Below are 13,773 nucleotides of genomic sequence, written 5' to 3' on the forward strand. Positions count from 1 at the left end.
GCCAAGCGCCAGCTGAGACAAGCCCACCCCCACTTTCAAGACAAGGCAACCAAAGCCAAGCGCCAGCAGAGGCAAGCTAACCCCCAACATCGAGAGTAGGAGGCCGGGCAGAGGTCGTCCATCGGCACCCTCCCACGGAGGGTGCCAATGGACGATTCAAACTAGAATTACTCCACCGTGAGTGCGGTCACAGCTGTAAAGTGTGTGCTATACTGTTGTTTGATCACAAGAACTGAAGAGTGTGCGAAATCCGGAACCGAAGCTCGAATCTAGGAAAACGACGGCAGCGAGACAAAAGAAGTTAATGAAAGTCGCACTAAACGCTAGTTCAAACTTGAGAAAACTATCACCAGCTTCGCTGTTTTGAAAGCTTTCTCAGCGTGAAACTAGCATTACTTTTTTTAACGTTCCTGCTGAGTGACGTTAGGCTTCTAAAACTCCACATCCCGTCGTGTTTAAGCGCGCTTAACCTAGGACGGTCATCTAACAAAAAGACAAAAATAACTGAGGAAAGGAATGACGACCTGTTGTTCTGGCTTTGTGTCTGGGAAGAAATAAGACAAAATTAAGGGGTGTTGCGTATTCATTTGGTTCGAGAATAACACGCAACTTCTATAGGCGACAGTAAGTATGGCGCGGAGCTCGACGACTCGCGCATCCACGGAAGGTCTCGTATCAAGTCAGTTATTTTGATGCAGTGAGTTTTTCGCTTCGCTTTAATAAAACGAAGGCAGCATAACAAGTCCTCCTCTTGCCCCTGCAGTTCCGCGATGCATCGGCCCCACCTGGTCATCTCGCTGGCAGTCATGCTGGCGGCCATAGCCAAGGCGGAACCCACGCGCTGGGCATGGGCGACGGTGGAGAGCAGGGTGAACAGGCTGGTGATCCATGACGGCGAGCCGCCGCAGATGGAATCCATCGCGGAATTGCCGCACGTCCCCGTGGCATGGGCAAGCTTCAAGGACGATATACATGAGAGTGGGTGAGTGTCACGAAATGCTTTCTCGCACCGCTTCTCGCTGCTTGGTATTTGGCACGTATTGGCTAACAAATATATATGTGCGAAGGATATTCTGGAAAAGTACTGTGTTATCGGACAAGGATGGCAAGCGCCCCAGTGATGCGTACTTATTTTAATATGACCCAGTATTTCTTTCTGGCGGAAGCCTGTCTAGCATAAAACATAAGGGAATATATATATGAAGAAAGAGAACTAAAAAGGGCGAATTAGCTTGATAGCTTTTTGGTACGGTAAGAAGAATGCACACAACCGAATTCTAGATTTGGGGTGACGATGCACCAGTAAAGCTGGCTGTAACGCGAAGTGCATCGCGACAATTCGTCGGTTAAGACAGTGTCCTTGTCGCAGACGAAATGCGGCAGGTTTCGCGAACTACCAGTTGCTTGTAAGCTGCATAACTCTTGTTGACAGAACATGTTCATGAGGATATGAGAACTACATCAATGTGCACTTGGAGACGTGGTCAGGCAGGAGTCGAGAAGGAGAGCAGCACTGCACCACAAAGGGAGATGGAGATGAAAACTACGTCGTTTTTATGTGGGATGAGTCGTCCTGCAGCACGGTATTGTGGACACGTTGTTTGAGCCATGGATATCAACTTCTACGTTGCCATTGAAGTTGTTGATTCGTCATTTTAGGGTGTTGGGGGTTACAACATCTTTATTAAAATCGTGGCGGGATCTCAGAGTGGCCCCTGTTGGGGCGACTCCTTCGACCCAAGTGACGATATTCAGTTGTTCCCCGAGCTCGGTGGCAGCCCTAAGTAAGGCCTCCCAGGTAAGTTCAGATGAGGCTGACAAGAGCGTTTATAGGGGAGGCGAACCCCTATATCCCCAGAGGATGTGGTCTTGTGTTGCCCATTCGTTCAGGTTAGGTCACCGAACCTCCTCAAAAAAGGCACAGACACGAAAGGAGAGGGGTCCTTCCAGTGTAGCACCGACATTCTCCAATCAGGCCAAGAAGGGGCTGAACAGCACAAGAAAGTCAGCTGAAAACAATCTCAGGAAGAATGGCCTGCGCTTCCAAGCCCGCAACTTCCCATAGAACCACAGATTGACAAGGCCACTCGGCAGCCTACTCCTGCCGCTGATGACATGCCCAAGGCAGATTCACAAGTCATTTGAATGCTGCTTCCGCTCATAGATGTCATTCGAGTGATTCTGTCGAACCTTGGAACAACGTCGGCTCGAAGTGCATTGAAAGTACTGGACGCCTTAAGCCCAGTGCTTAAGTCTCTCGAGTAGAGACATGGCCAACCATCGCCCATCCTTGCGAGAAGAAGTCAAGGCAGCGTCAATCATCCAGTGGAACGCAAGAGGACTAAGGTCACGCCTTTCAGACTTTCGTCAGTATATATATACTAATTTGTTCCCTATCATTGTCATATGTGAACCTAACGTGTCAAAACCAGTCAGGTTATCGGGATACGAAGCTGTTACATCCGCAACAACTGAGGCATGCAGCAAAGTCATCGTTTTTATTCGTCGAGAACTGACCTATGTTCGCCAGCCGATTATGCCTCATGATAACAATCAATATGTTGGCCTAGCAATTAAAAAGCGCAAGTTCATGTTTACACTTGTAGGCGTTAGGGTAGCAAAGCGGATCTTCCCCTCTGGTTAACCTCCCCGCCTTTCCCCTTTCCTCTGTCTCTCTCTCTCTCTCTGAACCGTGTCCGGTTCAAGACAAATAAGACAAGGCAAATAAGCATTTTGCGCAATCAAAGATTCACAGATCACAGAAACCTAAGCCTTGTGGCTTAGGGTTAGCCCTTTGTGGCTTAGGATTAGCCCCCCCCCCTTTATCCACTCACCCTAATGTATCGCGCGCGACGGAAGGCGGCGCGCTTCCTCCCCACTTTTCTCCCTTGTGCACACAAGACTGAGCCACCATCATCGGCTCACCCAGGCGACCCCCACTCGCCAGCGGTTTCACTCGCACATACAGCATGCGGCGCGCGGTGACGATTTTATCGCCCTTCCACGTTATAGGGAACATGAGGACGACGGCAGGAATGCGCCTGCATGGAGTGTCCATATAATTTCTACCGCAATAATATAGTAAGAGAATCCGGTAACTGAAGCGTCCCGTGGCCCACCCACTACTTTCCGCAAAAAGAAGAAGTAAGAAAATCGAACTTTCGCAATGCGACAACTCGCTGCGAGGCAAAAATTTGTTTTTTTTGTGTGTGTGTGTGTAGGGAGGGGCACCGAAATGAAAAAAAAAAAACTCAAAGGAAAGCTTGTTGGCCACAATCGAATGCCTACTTTGGACACATAATGTGGCCACCGAAGGAATGTTGAAGAAAACGTGAGGCGCTTGGTCCACAGATGACCATATGCATAATGCTCGGTATCCTACACCGGTGAGACAAGACTTTCCGGAGAGGTTGCGCTCAAGCGAACACGTTGCAATCCGTCGAGTCCCTACAGGGATGGCAGTAAACGACCATTGTTTCTTTTTTCTCATCTGCTAGCCAGAAAACGTCCAAAACTCTGCCAGGCGAAAATTCTCTCGGCTAGAGAAAGACGAACGTGCACCCAAGTGCACCGCGTGGTGGTCGGGACAACACGAGAAAAACGCAGGCGAAAAAAACTCAAACTGGCTTTGGCAGCCCGCGGGTAGCGAAAACAAGAAAATTTAAGAGGCTCAGTGTGTCCTCGCGAATAAAAGTCAAAGTAGGAAACTAAATAATAGCGTAATTACCTTTGCTGACTTAAGTGTCTTGACATGGATGCTTTGGCGCAGGTGAACGCTTTGTCTCATCGGACCTCGCTGCGTGCTTTGTCAACTTGTCTGATAGTGTGTTGATTTGGCTTGTCTGGTTGTATAGTGCGATGTACGACTTTAGAAAACTCAGTGCGCCTTTGGCGTCAAATGTTTATAAGAACATTAAACCCACAAAGTTCTGGAATTGAAAATGAAGCATGAAAATCTCAATGCACCTTTCGCATCAAAAGTTTATGAGAACTTTATGCCCATAAGGTTTCGGAATCGAAATCCATGCGCTCCGTAGATTCCGCGGCCTCCGTGAGATGCCGCGACGAGCTTGCTCGCCATCAAAACGCTCTTGAAACTTTGCGCTCGGATGAGGCTTCTTGCATTATGTGATTCCTGGTGTATGGGCATCGCCGCCAAATCCAGCCCGAGTTTGCAATGTTCGTGCCGAAATGTCTGTTCAAGCGCAAAGAAGAAGGCATTCTAAATGAAATCCAGAATGATTTCCGGCGCCGGGGGTTGTTTGGTTCGGCGATGCATGACAGCCAGAAAATATTTCGGGGGGAGGGGGGGGGGCTGAAGCCTAATAATCCCCCCCCCCCCGGCTACGCCCCTGGTTTGAGATATGTTCAAAACTGCGTTTCCCCACATTCATCTGGTTCAGATACGGTAAGATTGAACCATGCGTAACACCGTCAAAGGCCTCGCTTATGTCTAGCGCTAGTATCGTCCGTGTGGCTCTGATAGGGCCTGGCTACGGGATGTCGTGTAGCATTGGATACTCTGGCGCGCTCCCTAAACTACTGAAGCACCATGAGCGTATCTTTTGTTATTTTTGTATATTTGTGCTACGTATTCGGTGTATGTTATAACCTCAGTGCCTTCTTTCCTGTGCACAGATATTTGGTTCTGCATCACTCGCTAACCTGCTGGCTCTTTCGTGTAGCTGGTCTTACCTTCAGGTCGAGTCCAATCCGTACGTGCCCGACGAAGTGCAAGCATACGCAGCCGGGGCCCTGGAGGCGTACCTGACTCGACAGCTAATGGAGAACCAGTGGGAGAACCTGTTCTCACGCTACTGCGAAAACCAGACCCAGTACTGCAGCAGGCTGGATAAGTTCATCGTGGAGAACCTCGCGTATTCGCGCGAACAGGAGCACCGCTTCAAGTACAGCGATTCTTACTGGAACATGGTACGAATGGTCAACATATTGCAACAGGCCAGTTTTGACCTGAATAAGAACAGGAGGCATCGAGCTGTCTCCTCGTCGCTTTCGGTTCAAACGGGCTCTAAAAACGCTTTCCTAGAACAGAGATACATTTTCTTGTTTGCTCAATTAGGCGGTCTTGGATGACTGACCGCTCGACGCGGTTGTTAAATCGCAGCTAGGCTGACCACTATGCTTTGCTCCTTTTGGAAAATTTCAGTGCATTCTCGCCAAAAAATAACCAAACTACTCAAATGCAAAAGGGGTGCAACTTGTTACATCTTAGAATTCTTGTAGGGTTAGCTCGGTCGCACCAACACAATAGCCAATGAGTACATATTTACCAATCGACCACCTACGTCTTCTTCACCAGTGTCTGCATTTGTAGCCATCAGCTTTCGATATAATATTCATAGGAAACTGGTTCTATGGGATTCTGTGCCATTAGATATGATTCTTAATATGTGGAACACGCGTTAATATGGTGAATGATTTACTTGAGTGCATGGTGTTAAAGACTTATCGTTCGGAAACTGCTAGAGAATATGTGATATTCAATACAAAATAAGGTAATGAAGATTTTGGCTTTGATGCTTTCGTTTCTGAGCTGTCAACCACTCATATTGGTGATTTCTCACTTCCGCTCAAAACGACGAGACATTTCACTTTTTCCTGCTGGCTTTTCTGTCACATTCATGTGGAGTGCCGTAACGTGCGTTAGAATAACCGGGCAATTATTAATGGACTCTACCAAATAAATATTGATCATTCAGGCGTTATGCCATATTTCTCAGAGTTTAACAAAAAGACTTGCGTTCAGCTTCATGATTGCGTTAATTCTCGTTAAGAAGGAATATACATACAATAATTTATAACGGCGAATAGATCTGTGATACTTTGGGCAAAATACATGATAACATTAATTTAACATGGCTCAACAAGCGGCATAATTTCAGGTCGGTTTAAAGTTGATAAGGTTACCATGACTTTTCATGTAAGTACAGGTCCAGCTGGGAAAAAAGAAAATCAAACCTTTAAATAATTCAGCTGAGATTATATCACATATTTGGGGAGAACTGTGATTTTCTAGATAAAAGATGCTAAACTGAAACGAATAAGACGTTTCTTAGGTGTCGAATACATTGCACTTAGTGTCTTTCCCAATGCGCTTGTTGAGTTACCGTGTGTTTTGTTTTACTTTCTCCATGTCTAATGAGCCTCACAACAAAATCCATTTGTCATGCGAATACTTTTTCCTTCTAATATGGTATTATAAAAAAAAACTTGAATATTACGGGGCTTCCAAAGCACCTAATGTGTTACATTCTGTCGCGGCTGTAATGCGTATACAGCAACAGAATTTGTTGTTGCAGAGAACGCGTGGTGTGATTCGCAAAAGTCGGATTTTAATGCGTGGCTCAGTTGTGGTCCTTTCCAGTACTGTCCGACAGAACAAGCACAGATTAAGGAGCAAAGCTGCACCGCATGCAATTAGAGCCGCCAATCGAGAAACACCCGCCTATTACACAATACAGTTTTCTCAAACGTTTATCCCAGACTGGAACACGCGCTCTGCGTCGGGAGAAAAATCACAAATGGGGAGGTAGCCCACTGGCTCGCGCGACACACAGCAAACAATGTTAACTACTAGGAGCGCCCATTAACCCCCTTTCGTCCACCACAGGTGCACCTACTAATGAAACAGCTGTCCGGACTAAGCAATGTCTTCGAGAACGAGACGCTGGACTATTCCCACGAACCGGAGAATGCCACGCGAGCAATGTAAGTTATTCATGATGAGTGCTTTCCTGCTGATTGTACGATTAATTGTTTATTTTTCTTGAATCACTGTACCATATCATTTGAAACTTTACTCCAAAACAAAAACAAAGGACATAGTTCTACTAGAAGAATCTACCATACGAGTTGTGTAGCGTACGGCCTGATGTATACACCTCATGCTCTGACTTCCCTTTGCGATTGTTGGAGCTACCTTAGGAGTATCCGTTCCCTTTTCCCATACATGCCCTAGATTTGCGCACCTGCCTATCAGCTACCATTGCCTCTAGCAGCGACCACCTGATAGTAACCGCGGTATTGAGATTTCTATAATAGCTATTATAGAGATAACGGCACCATCTAATTAACGGTTGGTCTAGTATGAATGCAAAATGATAGGTCAGGAGAGGACTGGATAAGAGATGGTGGAGGCAATTTTAAAGTGATCGTTTGGTGTATGAGTTGTGAATGTTGCTCAAGGGTTCAGTAACACTGACAACTCAAGGCGTTTGAAAGTCAATGTTGTGCGCCTGCTATGATTCAAAGTTTACTCCTACGGCCTCGGTAGCTCTACTGAAGCTTCCTGGCTCGACGAAGAGCCGGAGGAAGTTTCTAATGGTGCCACTAGCGGTTCCACTGCTGCGGCTGGCAGTTTCTCGTGTTCCATACAAGTGGAGCTCGGTGCGCCCGCATCAGGCCTAGCAAACTGGGTCACGGCGACGGGCACCGATGTTCGGTTTCAGAGAGTCATAGCGACTAAACGGACTCGCTAAATACAAACGCATATACAGTTGCGAAATTTCTACCGTAGAGGGTCCACAAGCTTATCACGAAGAAAAGTAAGGGAGCCTGAGGGAGCCATTGGAATTACAAAATGTCCTTGACGTGTTTCAGGCTGATAAAAGTATTGGTGCATGTTCGTTGTTTTTTTTTTTTTTGTTTTTTTTTTCCAGAACAGAGCGTAGCTAGTTGGCCACATTTCCTGGAGCCGAATTTCCATTACATATTCGTGCGAATAAAAGAGTCAATAATTCTCAACAATGCTGTTCGCAGTGGATAAACTTTGAGACAGCTACCCGGCCTCACTTGTGAAGTCCATTGTGTCGTTGCCAAACGCACATACCGCTTTAAGTAAAAAGAACAACTTGCACCGTTGTATTCTTCTGTTGCCCGACTGAAGTGCATGTATCGCTGAACACCGATATGCTCACGTTGATAGCCGCACATTTGAAGGATAACATGAGTTCTTTTCCTTGAGCCAATTTTCCCGTTGAGGGGAGGTCAGTAAAAAAGCGAAAAGAAAAAATAACACCGTCAAAAGTTGGCCCCACCACTTTACAAATTATATGAAAGAAAAGCGTGAGAATATTGACAGGGCTGTGGCGATCACTTTTCGTTGTTATCTGCCTTTTGCAATATTAATCTCTCGCTGTGCAACCGCGGCAACATCCAGCTACTTCAGTCTGGTGGGAGATCTCTTCGACCTGGAGCTGGCCTTGGAGCGGAAGAAGGACTTCAACTCTATCGCCCAGATCCTGGCCTGCTCAGCTCTGGTCAAAGTGGTGGGCGACTTTGAGGACATCTACATTTCCCATGACACCTGGTTCCTGTATCGTGGAATGCTGCGTATACAAAAGAAGTACATCTTCCCCTGGCACGAAACGGCTCTTCACACCGGCGTCGGTAAGCTCGTTTTGGGCGCGAGGGACACTACTGGAAGCACCGGCCTTGCAATAGTTCTTTAGTAGAAAGCTTTATCACGTGACCTAGCTTCGCCGCGGCGATTTTATGCCGCGATTGAGAGGGTTTACAGTAGACTTAGGTTATTTTGACCCGGACGACACCGGCGACATTGATCGAATTATTCGGCGGTTGGAATAAACAAGATGCAGAAAAACACCAAAACACACCCCTGATTCATTTGGCAGTATTTGCCCTGTTCTAACACGCCCCCGAATCAAACGCTTACCCACTTTCTACGTGTCCAAAGTAGAAAACTAACGTAGGAAGGACATTCAATCTCCTAAACAAAGTAGAAATCTAACACGCACCCATTATTTTCAGCAAGAATTCTTGCACACAGGCGGCCGGTTTTCTAAAGTCAGCCTTGCCACATAGTTTTCAAAGTCAGCTCCGCCGCTACACCTCTTGATTTTGCGGCAAAGCAAATATTTAATGCGAAGGCGGTTTTCGTTTTGTGCCCGATTGTATCGCGAAGGCAATTTTCTACCGAATTTTCTTCAAACAAAAAGAAATGAGCGCTTTAGAATCAGGTGAATGCCGTAATAAGGCATTGTGAGGTACGGTTATTGGTTGAATATCCTCTTATGGCGGGCGAAAATGGGCGTTTTCGAGGAAAGATGACTTGTGTTCAACGCAGTCACTGTCCCCTAAGCTACGCCGGGACAGACGGTGTCACTAAAGGGGCCTCTATCGGAGTCAACATAGAGTCAGGCGCGGGCGTCCTAACTGATAAACTTCGAATTATCCGGCGAAGGTCAATTTTAGGATAGAAATAACGAAACTTCGGGCCCCAAGAAATGCATGGTCACCGGCCGGGACCTTCGGTCGGTGCCAATGAATATTTAAAAAATCGAATTAAAAGAAATAAATTATGGAAATTTACGTGCCAAAATCACAATCTGATTATGACGCACACCGTAGTGGGGCACTCCGGAATGATTTCGACCGCCAGAGATTTTTTAACGTGCACCTGAATCTAAGAACACGGATGTTTTCGCATTTCGCCCCCATCAAAACGCGGCAGCCGTGGCTAGGATTCGATCGCGTGACTTCTTCCTTAACAGCCCAGCACCACAGCCACTTAGCAACCACGGCGGGTGCCAAAAATTGAATTAGCCAGTCTACTATATTTTAAAGTGATTGTTCGTAAGCGCTGCCCACTGCCGTTGAACAGTACCGAGTGCCCTATTAGAACTAATATGTTGGCCGGGGGGCTGGACGCTCTTCAGCCTCTAATGGAGGAATTTGCCAAACCAAGGCCGAGATCTGCTTTCTTCTTTCTTTTTTTTGCCGGATTGTTCGTTTAGAATGTAGCGACAAGACCTGGTCCATGCAAAAGGTAAAAGATCCCTCCTCGAAATTTTCCTATAAGTACATTAGCATGTTGTCAAAAATTGTCAACGTACAAGGCACAGCCAGGTTACCGTTGGTGACACTGCTTGCAGTATTAAAAAAAAGTATTTGACGTTTTTTTTTCATTAGGACTGCAAATGAAGAAGCCCGCGACTACTCATAATACAAGCAGGACAAAAGATTACGCGAACATTACACTACTAAAAAAATTATTTCAGCCAACCTCATTTGGTATAGTTTCGCGCTGTTTTGTTTTCTTTCTTTTGTTCTTTTTGGACATCTGCTATGACCAAAACACCAAAGTTCGTCGTCTGGCTTATCTTGCAGTGGGGCGTCTATAAACTAGACATGACTACGCAGGACGATACGCTTCTCCTGCTGGTTAATGAAGCTCCATGCTGATTTCGAAGGCCTCGCATTGTGTGGGCGATAAAACTTTTTTAAAAATCCACTACAGGGATTTATCCACAAATAATGCTGCTGGTGAGATAGGTGAGAAAGGTACGTGCAGCATAAAGATAAGCAGATAATGCCGCCGCATTTCGTGGCTGCAGACGGTCAAATATAACGATCAGACTGTACCGAACGACGCGATACACGCGAGTGGGCCCCTTGTTCGCAAGAAAGTAAAAAAAAATAAAAACACGCATACATTCCTATGAATTCTGAACGCCTACGAGAATATTCCTTCGCTTGTCCAAATCAAGTAAACGATGTATAGATTTACGAGAGATGCATTTGTGCCACGTGCATGGCCGGCTGCATAAGTCCTGTATATGGCGCTTCGCGTATCCGACTGCTTCACTCTCGAGACTGGTACTTGTTATTAAGCATGAAATGCTTTTAGCTCCCGTTGCAGGCGACCTTCAAGTGACCTTGATCCAAAAGCCAGAGCCGTTATCCGGGCACTCAAATGAGAACATCCGGGCAAGTTGCGAGAAGAAAACGAGATGATGCGGGCAACCCAGTCAAGAGCACGTTACATACGCTAGTTACTTCCAAAACAAGTTGCAAAAGTATTGCTTCCGAGTTCTTCCTAATGTTTGTTCACAATATTACTCAAGCTGCAACTTCTAGCACACTGAAGTTTCATTTGCCATTTCCAATAGCGATGTTCAAAAGGTAGATACAGGGCACTATACACTTGACTGTCATCGTTTGGCGCTGAGTGCGCTTTTCAGCGCCAGCGGTCCGAGAGTTCCGCGGCGCGTCTGGCGCACAGGCAGCGCCGGCAGCGTTCGGAGCGCCGCGAACGGCCGTTTGACCAAGACGATACGTGCAATGAGGTTCTGTCTGTGACAGGAAATTATTGCGTCCGTATGGACCAGCGCACAGTATGGCGTGGTGCGGTGTGATGCGGTGGGGTGTGCCATTGCGAACATGAACTACACCCATCTTTAAATTTTGGCTAGCATGATATGCAACCAGTCTGCTTTGCCGGTAGCTATTTCATGCTTACATCTACTCTCCATTACGGGAGAGCCACCAATTTTTTCCCTACATGTATGTGCATGCTTTAAAATTTGCCGCCGGACTTGACGACAGTATAGCTTCTTTAGAAGGTACTATGCTTTCTATTTTTGAGGCGCTGAGAAACACCTGTTATTCTCATAAGTTGTATAAAACTCTTAATCGAAACAAAGAACAAGCACTGTTGCGTAAAACAAGAACAGCCAAGCTGAATGCCGCGGAAGTGCGCTTAAAAAGTCGCAGTTTCACCAAAAAAGCGAAGCAGCGATTGCGATAGCAAGGTATAGAAACTTCAGGATAGTCGTTTTATCGGCCGTATAAACTTGTAAACGTTCACTTACTAGCTAAATTGACAAGTATAGTGTCACGCGCGCACAGGCAAGCGTGAACACGTATCTCACTAGATGACCGCGCGGACGCTCGCTGTCAAAACGCGGAAGTGAGGAAGCGCGGCAGCAGCAGCGAGCGAATTCACCTTCGAGCTGCCGCTCGCTTCAACGCGAACTAAGCGGCGAGAACACACCGCACACGAAGCTATCAACCCTCGGTGCATGTAGAATCTGTCCCCATCGCAGATCGCTTGCAAGATAGAGCCCGTGCGGCCGCGCTCACTCATAAAAGGAATTGCAATAAAAGTAATTAGCACTCAGTCCACACTGGTTTTGGAACTTCGCAGTCTTGTAGGCATCGATGCATTCCTCTACTGCTTGAAAGGTGGGTTCTTGTGAAACATAGAAACGGTCTTTGGCATCTACGGGAAGGCACTTCTTGCAAGTCCCGGACGTGTAACGGGTAGTCCCAAAGGAGAACGCAAAGTGATCGCTGCAAAAACGTCGCCAGGTTCCTGTCTTGAACTATGCCACGGAAAGAGCTACCTTGCTTATGTGTTTTGTATGGGAAAAAAATGCTTTTACATTTATCTCGGTGGCGGGGTTGGATGGGACGTGGGGGCTTTCATTTTCTTGGCTTAGTTATTCAATTCAGCTTTTTCACACTACCGGACAAATTTATTTTTTTCGTTTCTGCAAGCATTTTGTTGCCAGCTTGGTGAACTTCTTGAAAATTTTTATTCATTGGTTTACCAGCTTTCTTCCTCCAATCGTATCCACAAATGATGACGAATGTACTGGTTTTATCTGACACCAGTAATCTTATTTCATTTTCTTTTAACAATTTTATTGTTGGCGGGTTGCCGTTTTTTTTTTCTTTTCTTGCCAATTCCGTTCTTTATAGCACGTGGTGTATTCAGAAATGCAGATTTCCGTCTCCCCATTTTCTGGTACCTTGTTTGCAACATTATATATGATTTACGCCAGTTCAGCAGGCACTGGCGGTGGCCGAACCGCATGCTTACACCCTTGTCTACTAGCACTAGCACGAAATCCTGAATTTCCATACTGGCGAAGTTGTTCACCGATTTTAAATCGTTCACGTTCATGTATTCCCTCCTTGGTAAAGTGTTAAATTGCACCTTTCAGATTATTTCGCTCCTGGCTTCTGGTGAGGTCGCTTAGTATCTGCACATGTGCTACGCTGCTTTTCTCCTGCAGCGCTGCTACACATATCGTCCAAATATAGATAAATAAAATTCTCACCTGCATCCGTGCTTAAGCACGTCAGAGCTTGCACAGGCGTATTGAAGTTGACTCCGAAGGAGTCAGGAAGCCTAACGTGAGGGTGATGGAACTAGCCAAGACGTGCGAAATAAAGTACGCAAATAGATATTTAGAATGTGCAGACATCGTTATCTATAGGATACCTTTCATGTGCGACCAATCATGCTTAGGGCAGACAGGCCGCTGCATTATATCAGACTACGAGACCATGCGGTGTAAAAAAATATTTTCTTAAAAAAACGAATTTTGCCAGAAAATTTTGCCAACTGCCTTGCCAGAAAATTTCTGAAAACTTCTGGGCTCTATTTTTCCGTTTTCTGTTATTTAACCAGTTCGTTCTGTTTGACATTAACATAAATTTTGTGTTGGAAGACAGTTATGTGTTTCGTATCACAGAAAAAGTGCTGCTTCTGTTTTAATTTTTTTCTGTTAATTTAGTGATATCTTCTGTGTTATTTTATAGAATATGTATGTGGGAAACAATTATCCATTATGGGGCACAGAAAAAGCTCCGTTTTCTATTTATATCTTTATGTTACTTCATATTCTTCTTGTGTTACATTGTACAGAAACTTGATATGTAAAGAGAATTTCCATCGTGATGAATAATTGGCGAACCAGGAGCGTCGATGAATCCAACTGTTTGAAAGGGCATTTCTCTTCATCAGGGCCGTTGCCGCCCTCACGTAGAAAAATTGGAGGGGCCATATAATTGCTATATACCGCAATAAAACGAAGCACGCGACCGCGCTGAAGCAGACGATCCGTCACGTGATCCAACTTTGCGCGTCATTCAAGTGCTGGCAAGAGGCAGCGCGAAGCATGTCCTCAACCCAAATTCGCCACACTCATCGCACAACCATCG

At 46.0% G+C, this 13,773-nt stretch overlaps 1 protein-coding gene across 1 annotated transcript in view; it reads left to right on the forward strand.

Moving 5' to 3' along the window:
- Nucleotides 1–792: 792 nt before the first annotated feature.
- Nucleotides 793–13,773, forward strand: part of LOC126516488 (putative phospholipase B-like 2) — a 36,255-nt gene continuing 23,274 nt past the window's right edge. The window contains exons 1-4 of the mRNA XM_055063796.1: nt 793–982; nt 4,686–4,932; nt 6,632–6,729; nt 8,180–8,405. Coding sequence (XP_054919771.1) covers nt 807–982; nt 4,686–4,932; nt 6,632–6,729; nt 8,180–8,405 — 747 coding nt within the window. The 5' untranslated portion in view covers nt 793–806. The remainder of the gene's footprint in view (nt 983–4,685; nt 4,933–6,631; nt 6,730–8,179; nt 8,406–13,773) is intronic.

Source organism: Dermacentor andersoni, chromosome 1 (genome assembly GCF_023375885.2).
Source record: "Dermacentor andersoni chromosome 1, qqDerAnde1_hic_scaffold, whole genome shotgun sequence".
Lineage (NCBI taxonomy): Eukaryota > Metazoa > Arthropoda > Arachnida > Ixodida > Ixodidae > Dermacentor > Dermacentor andersoni.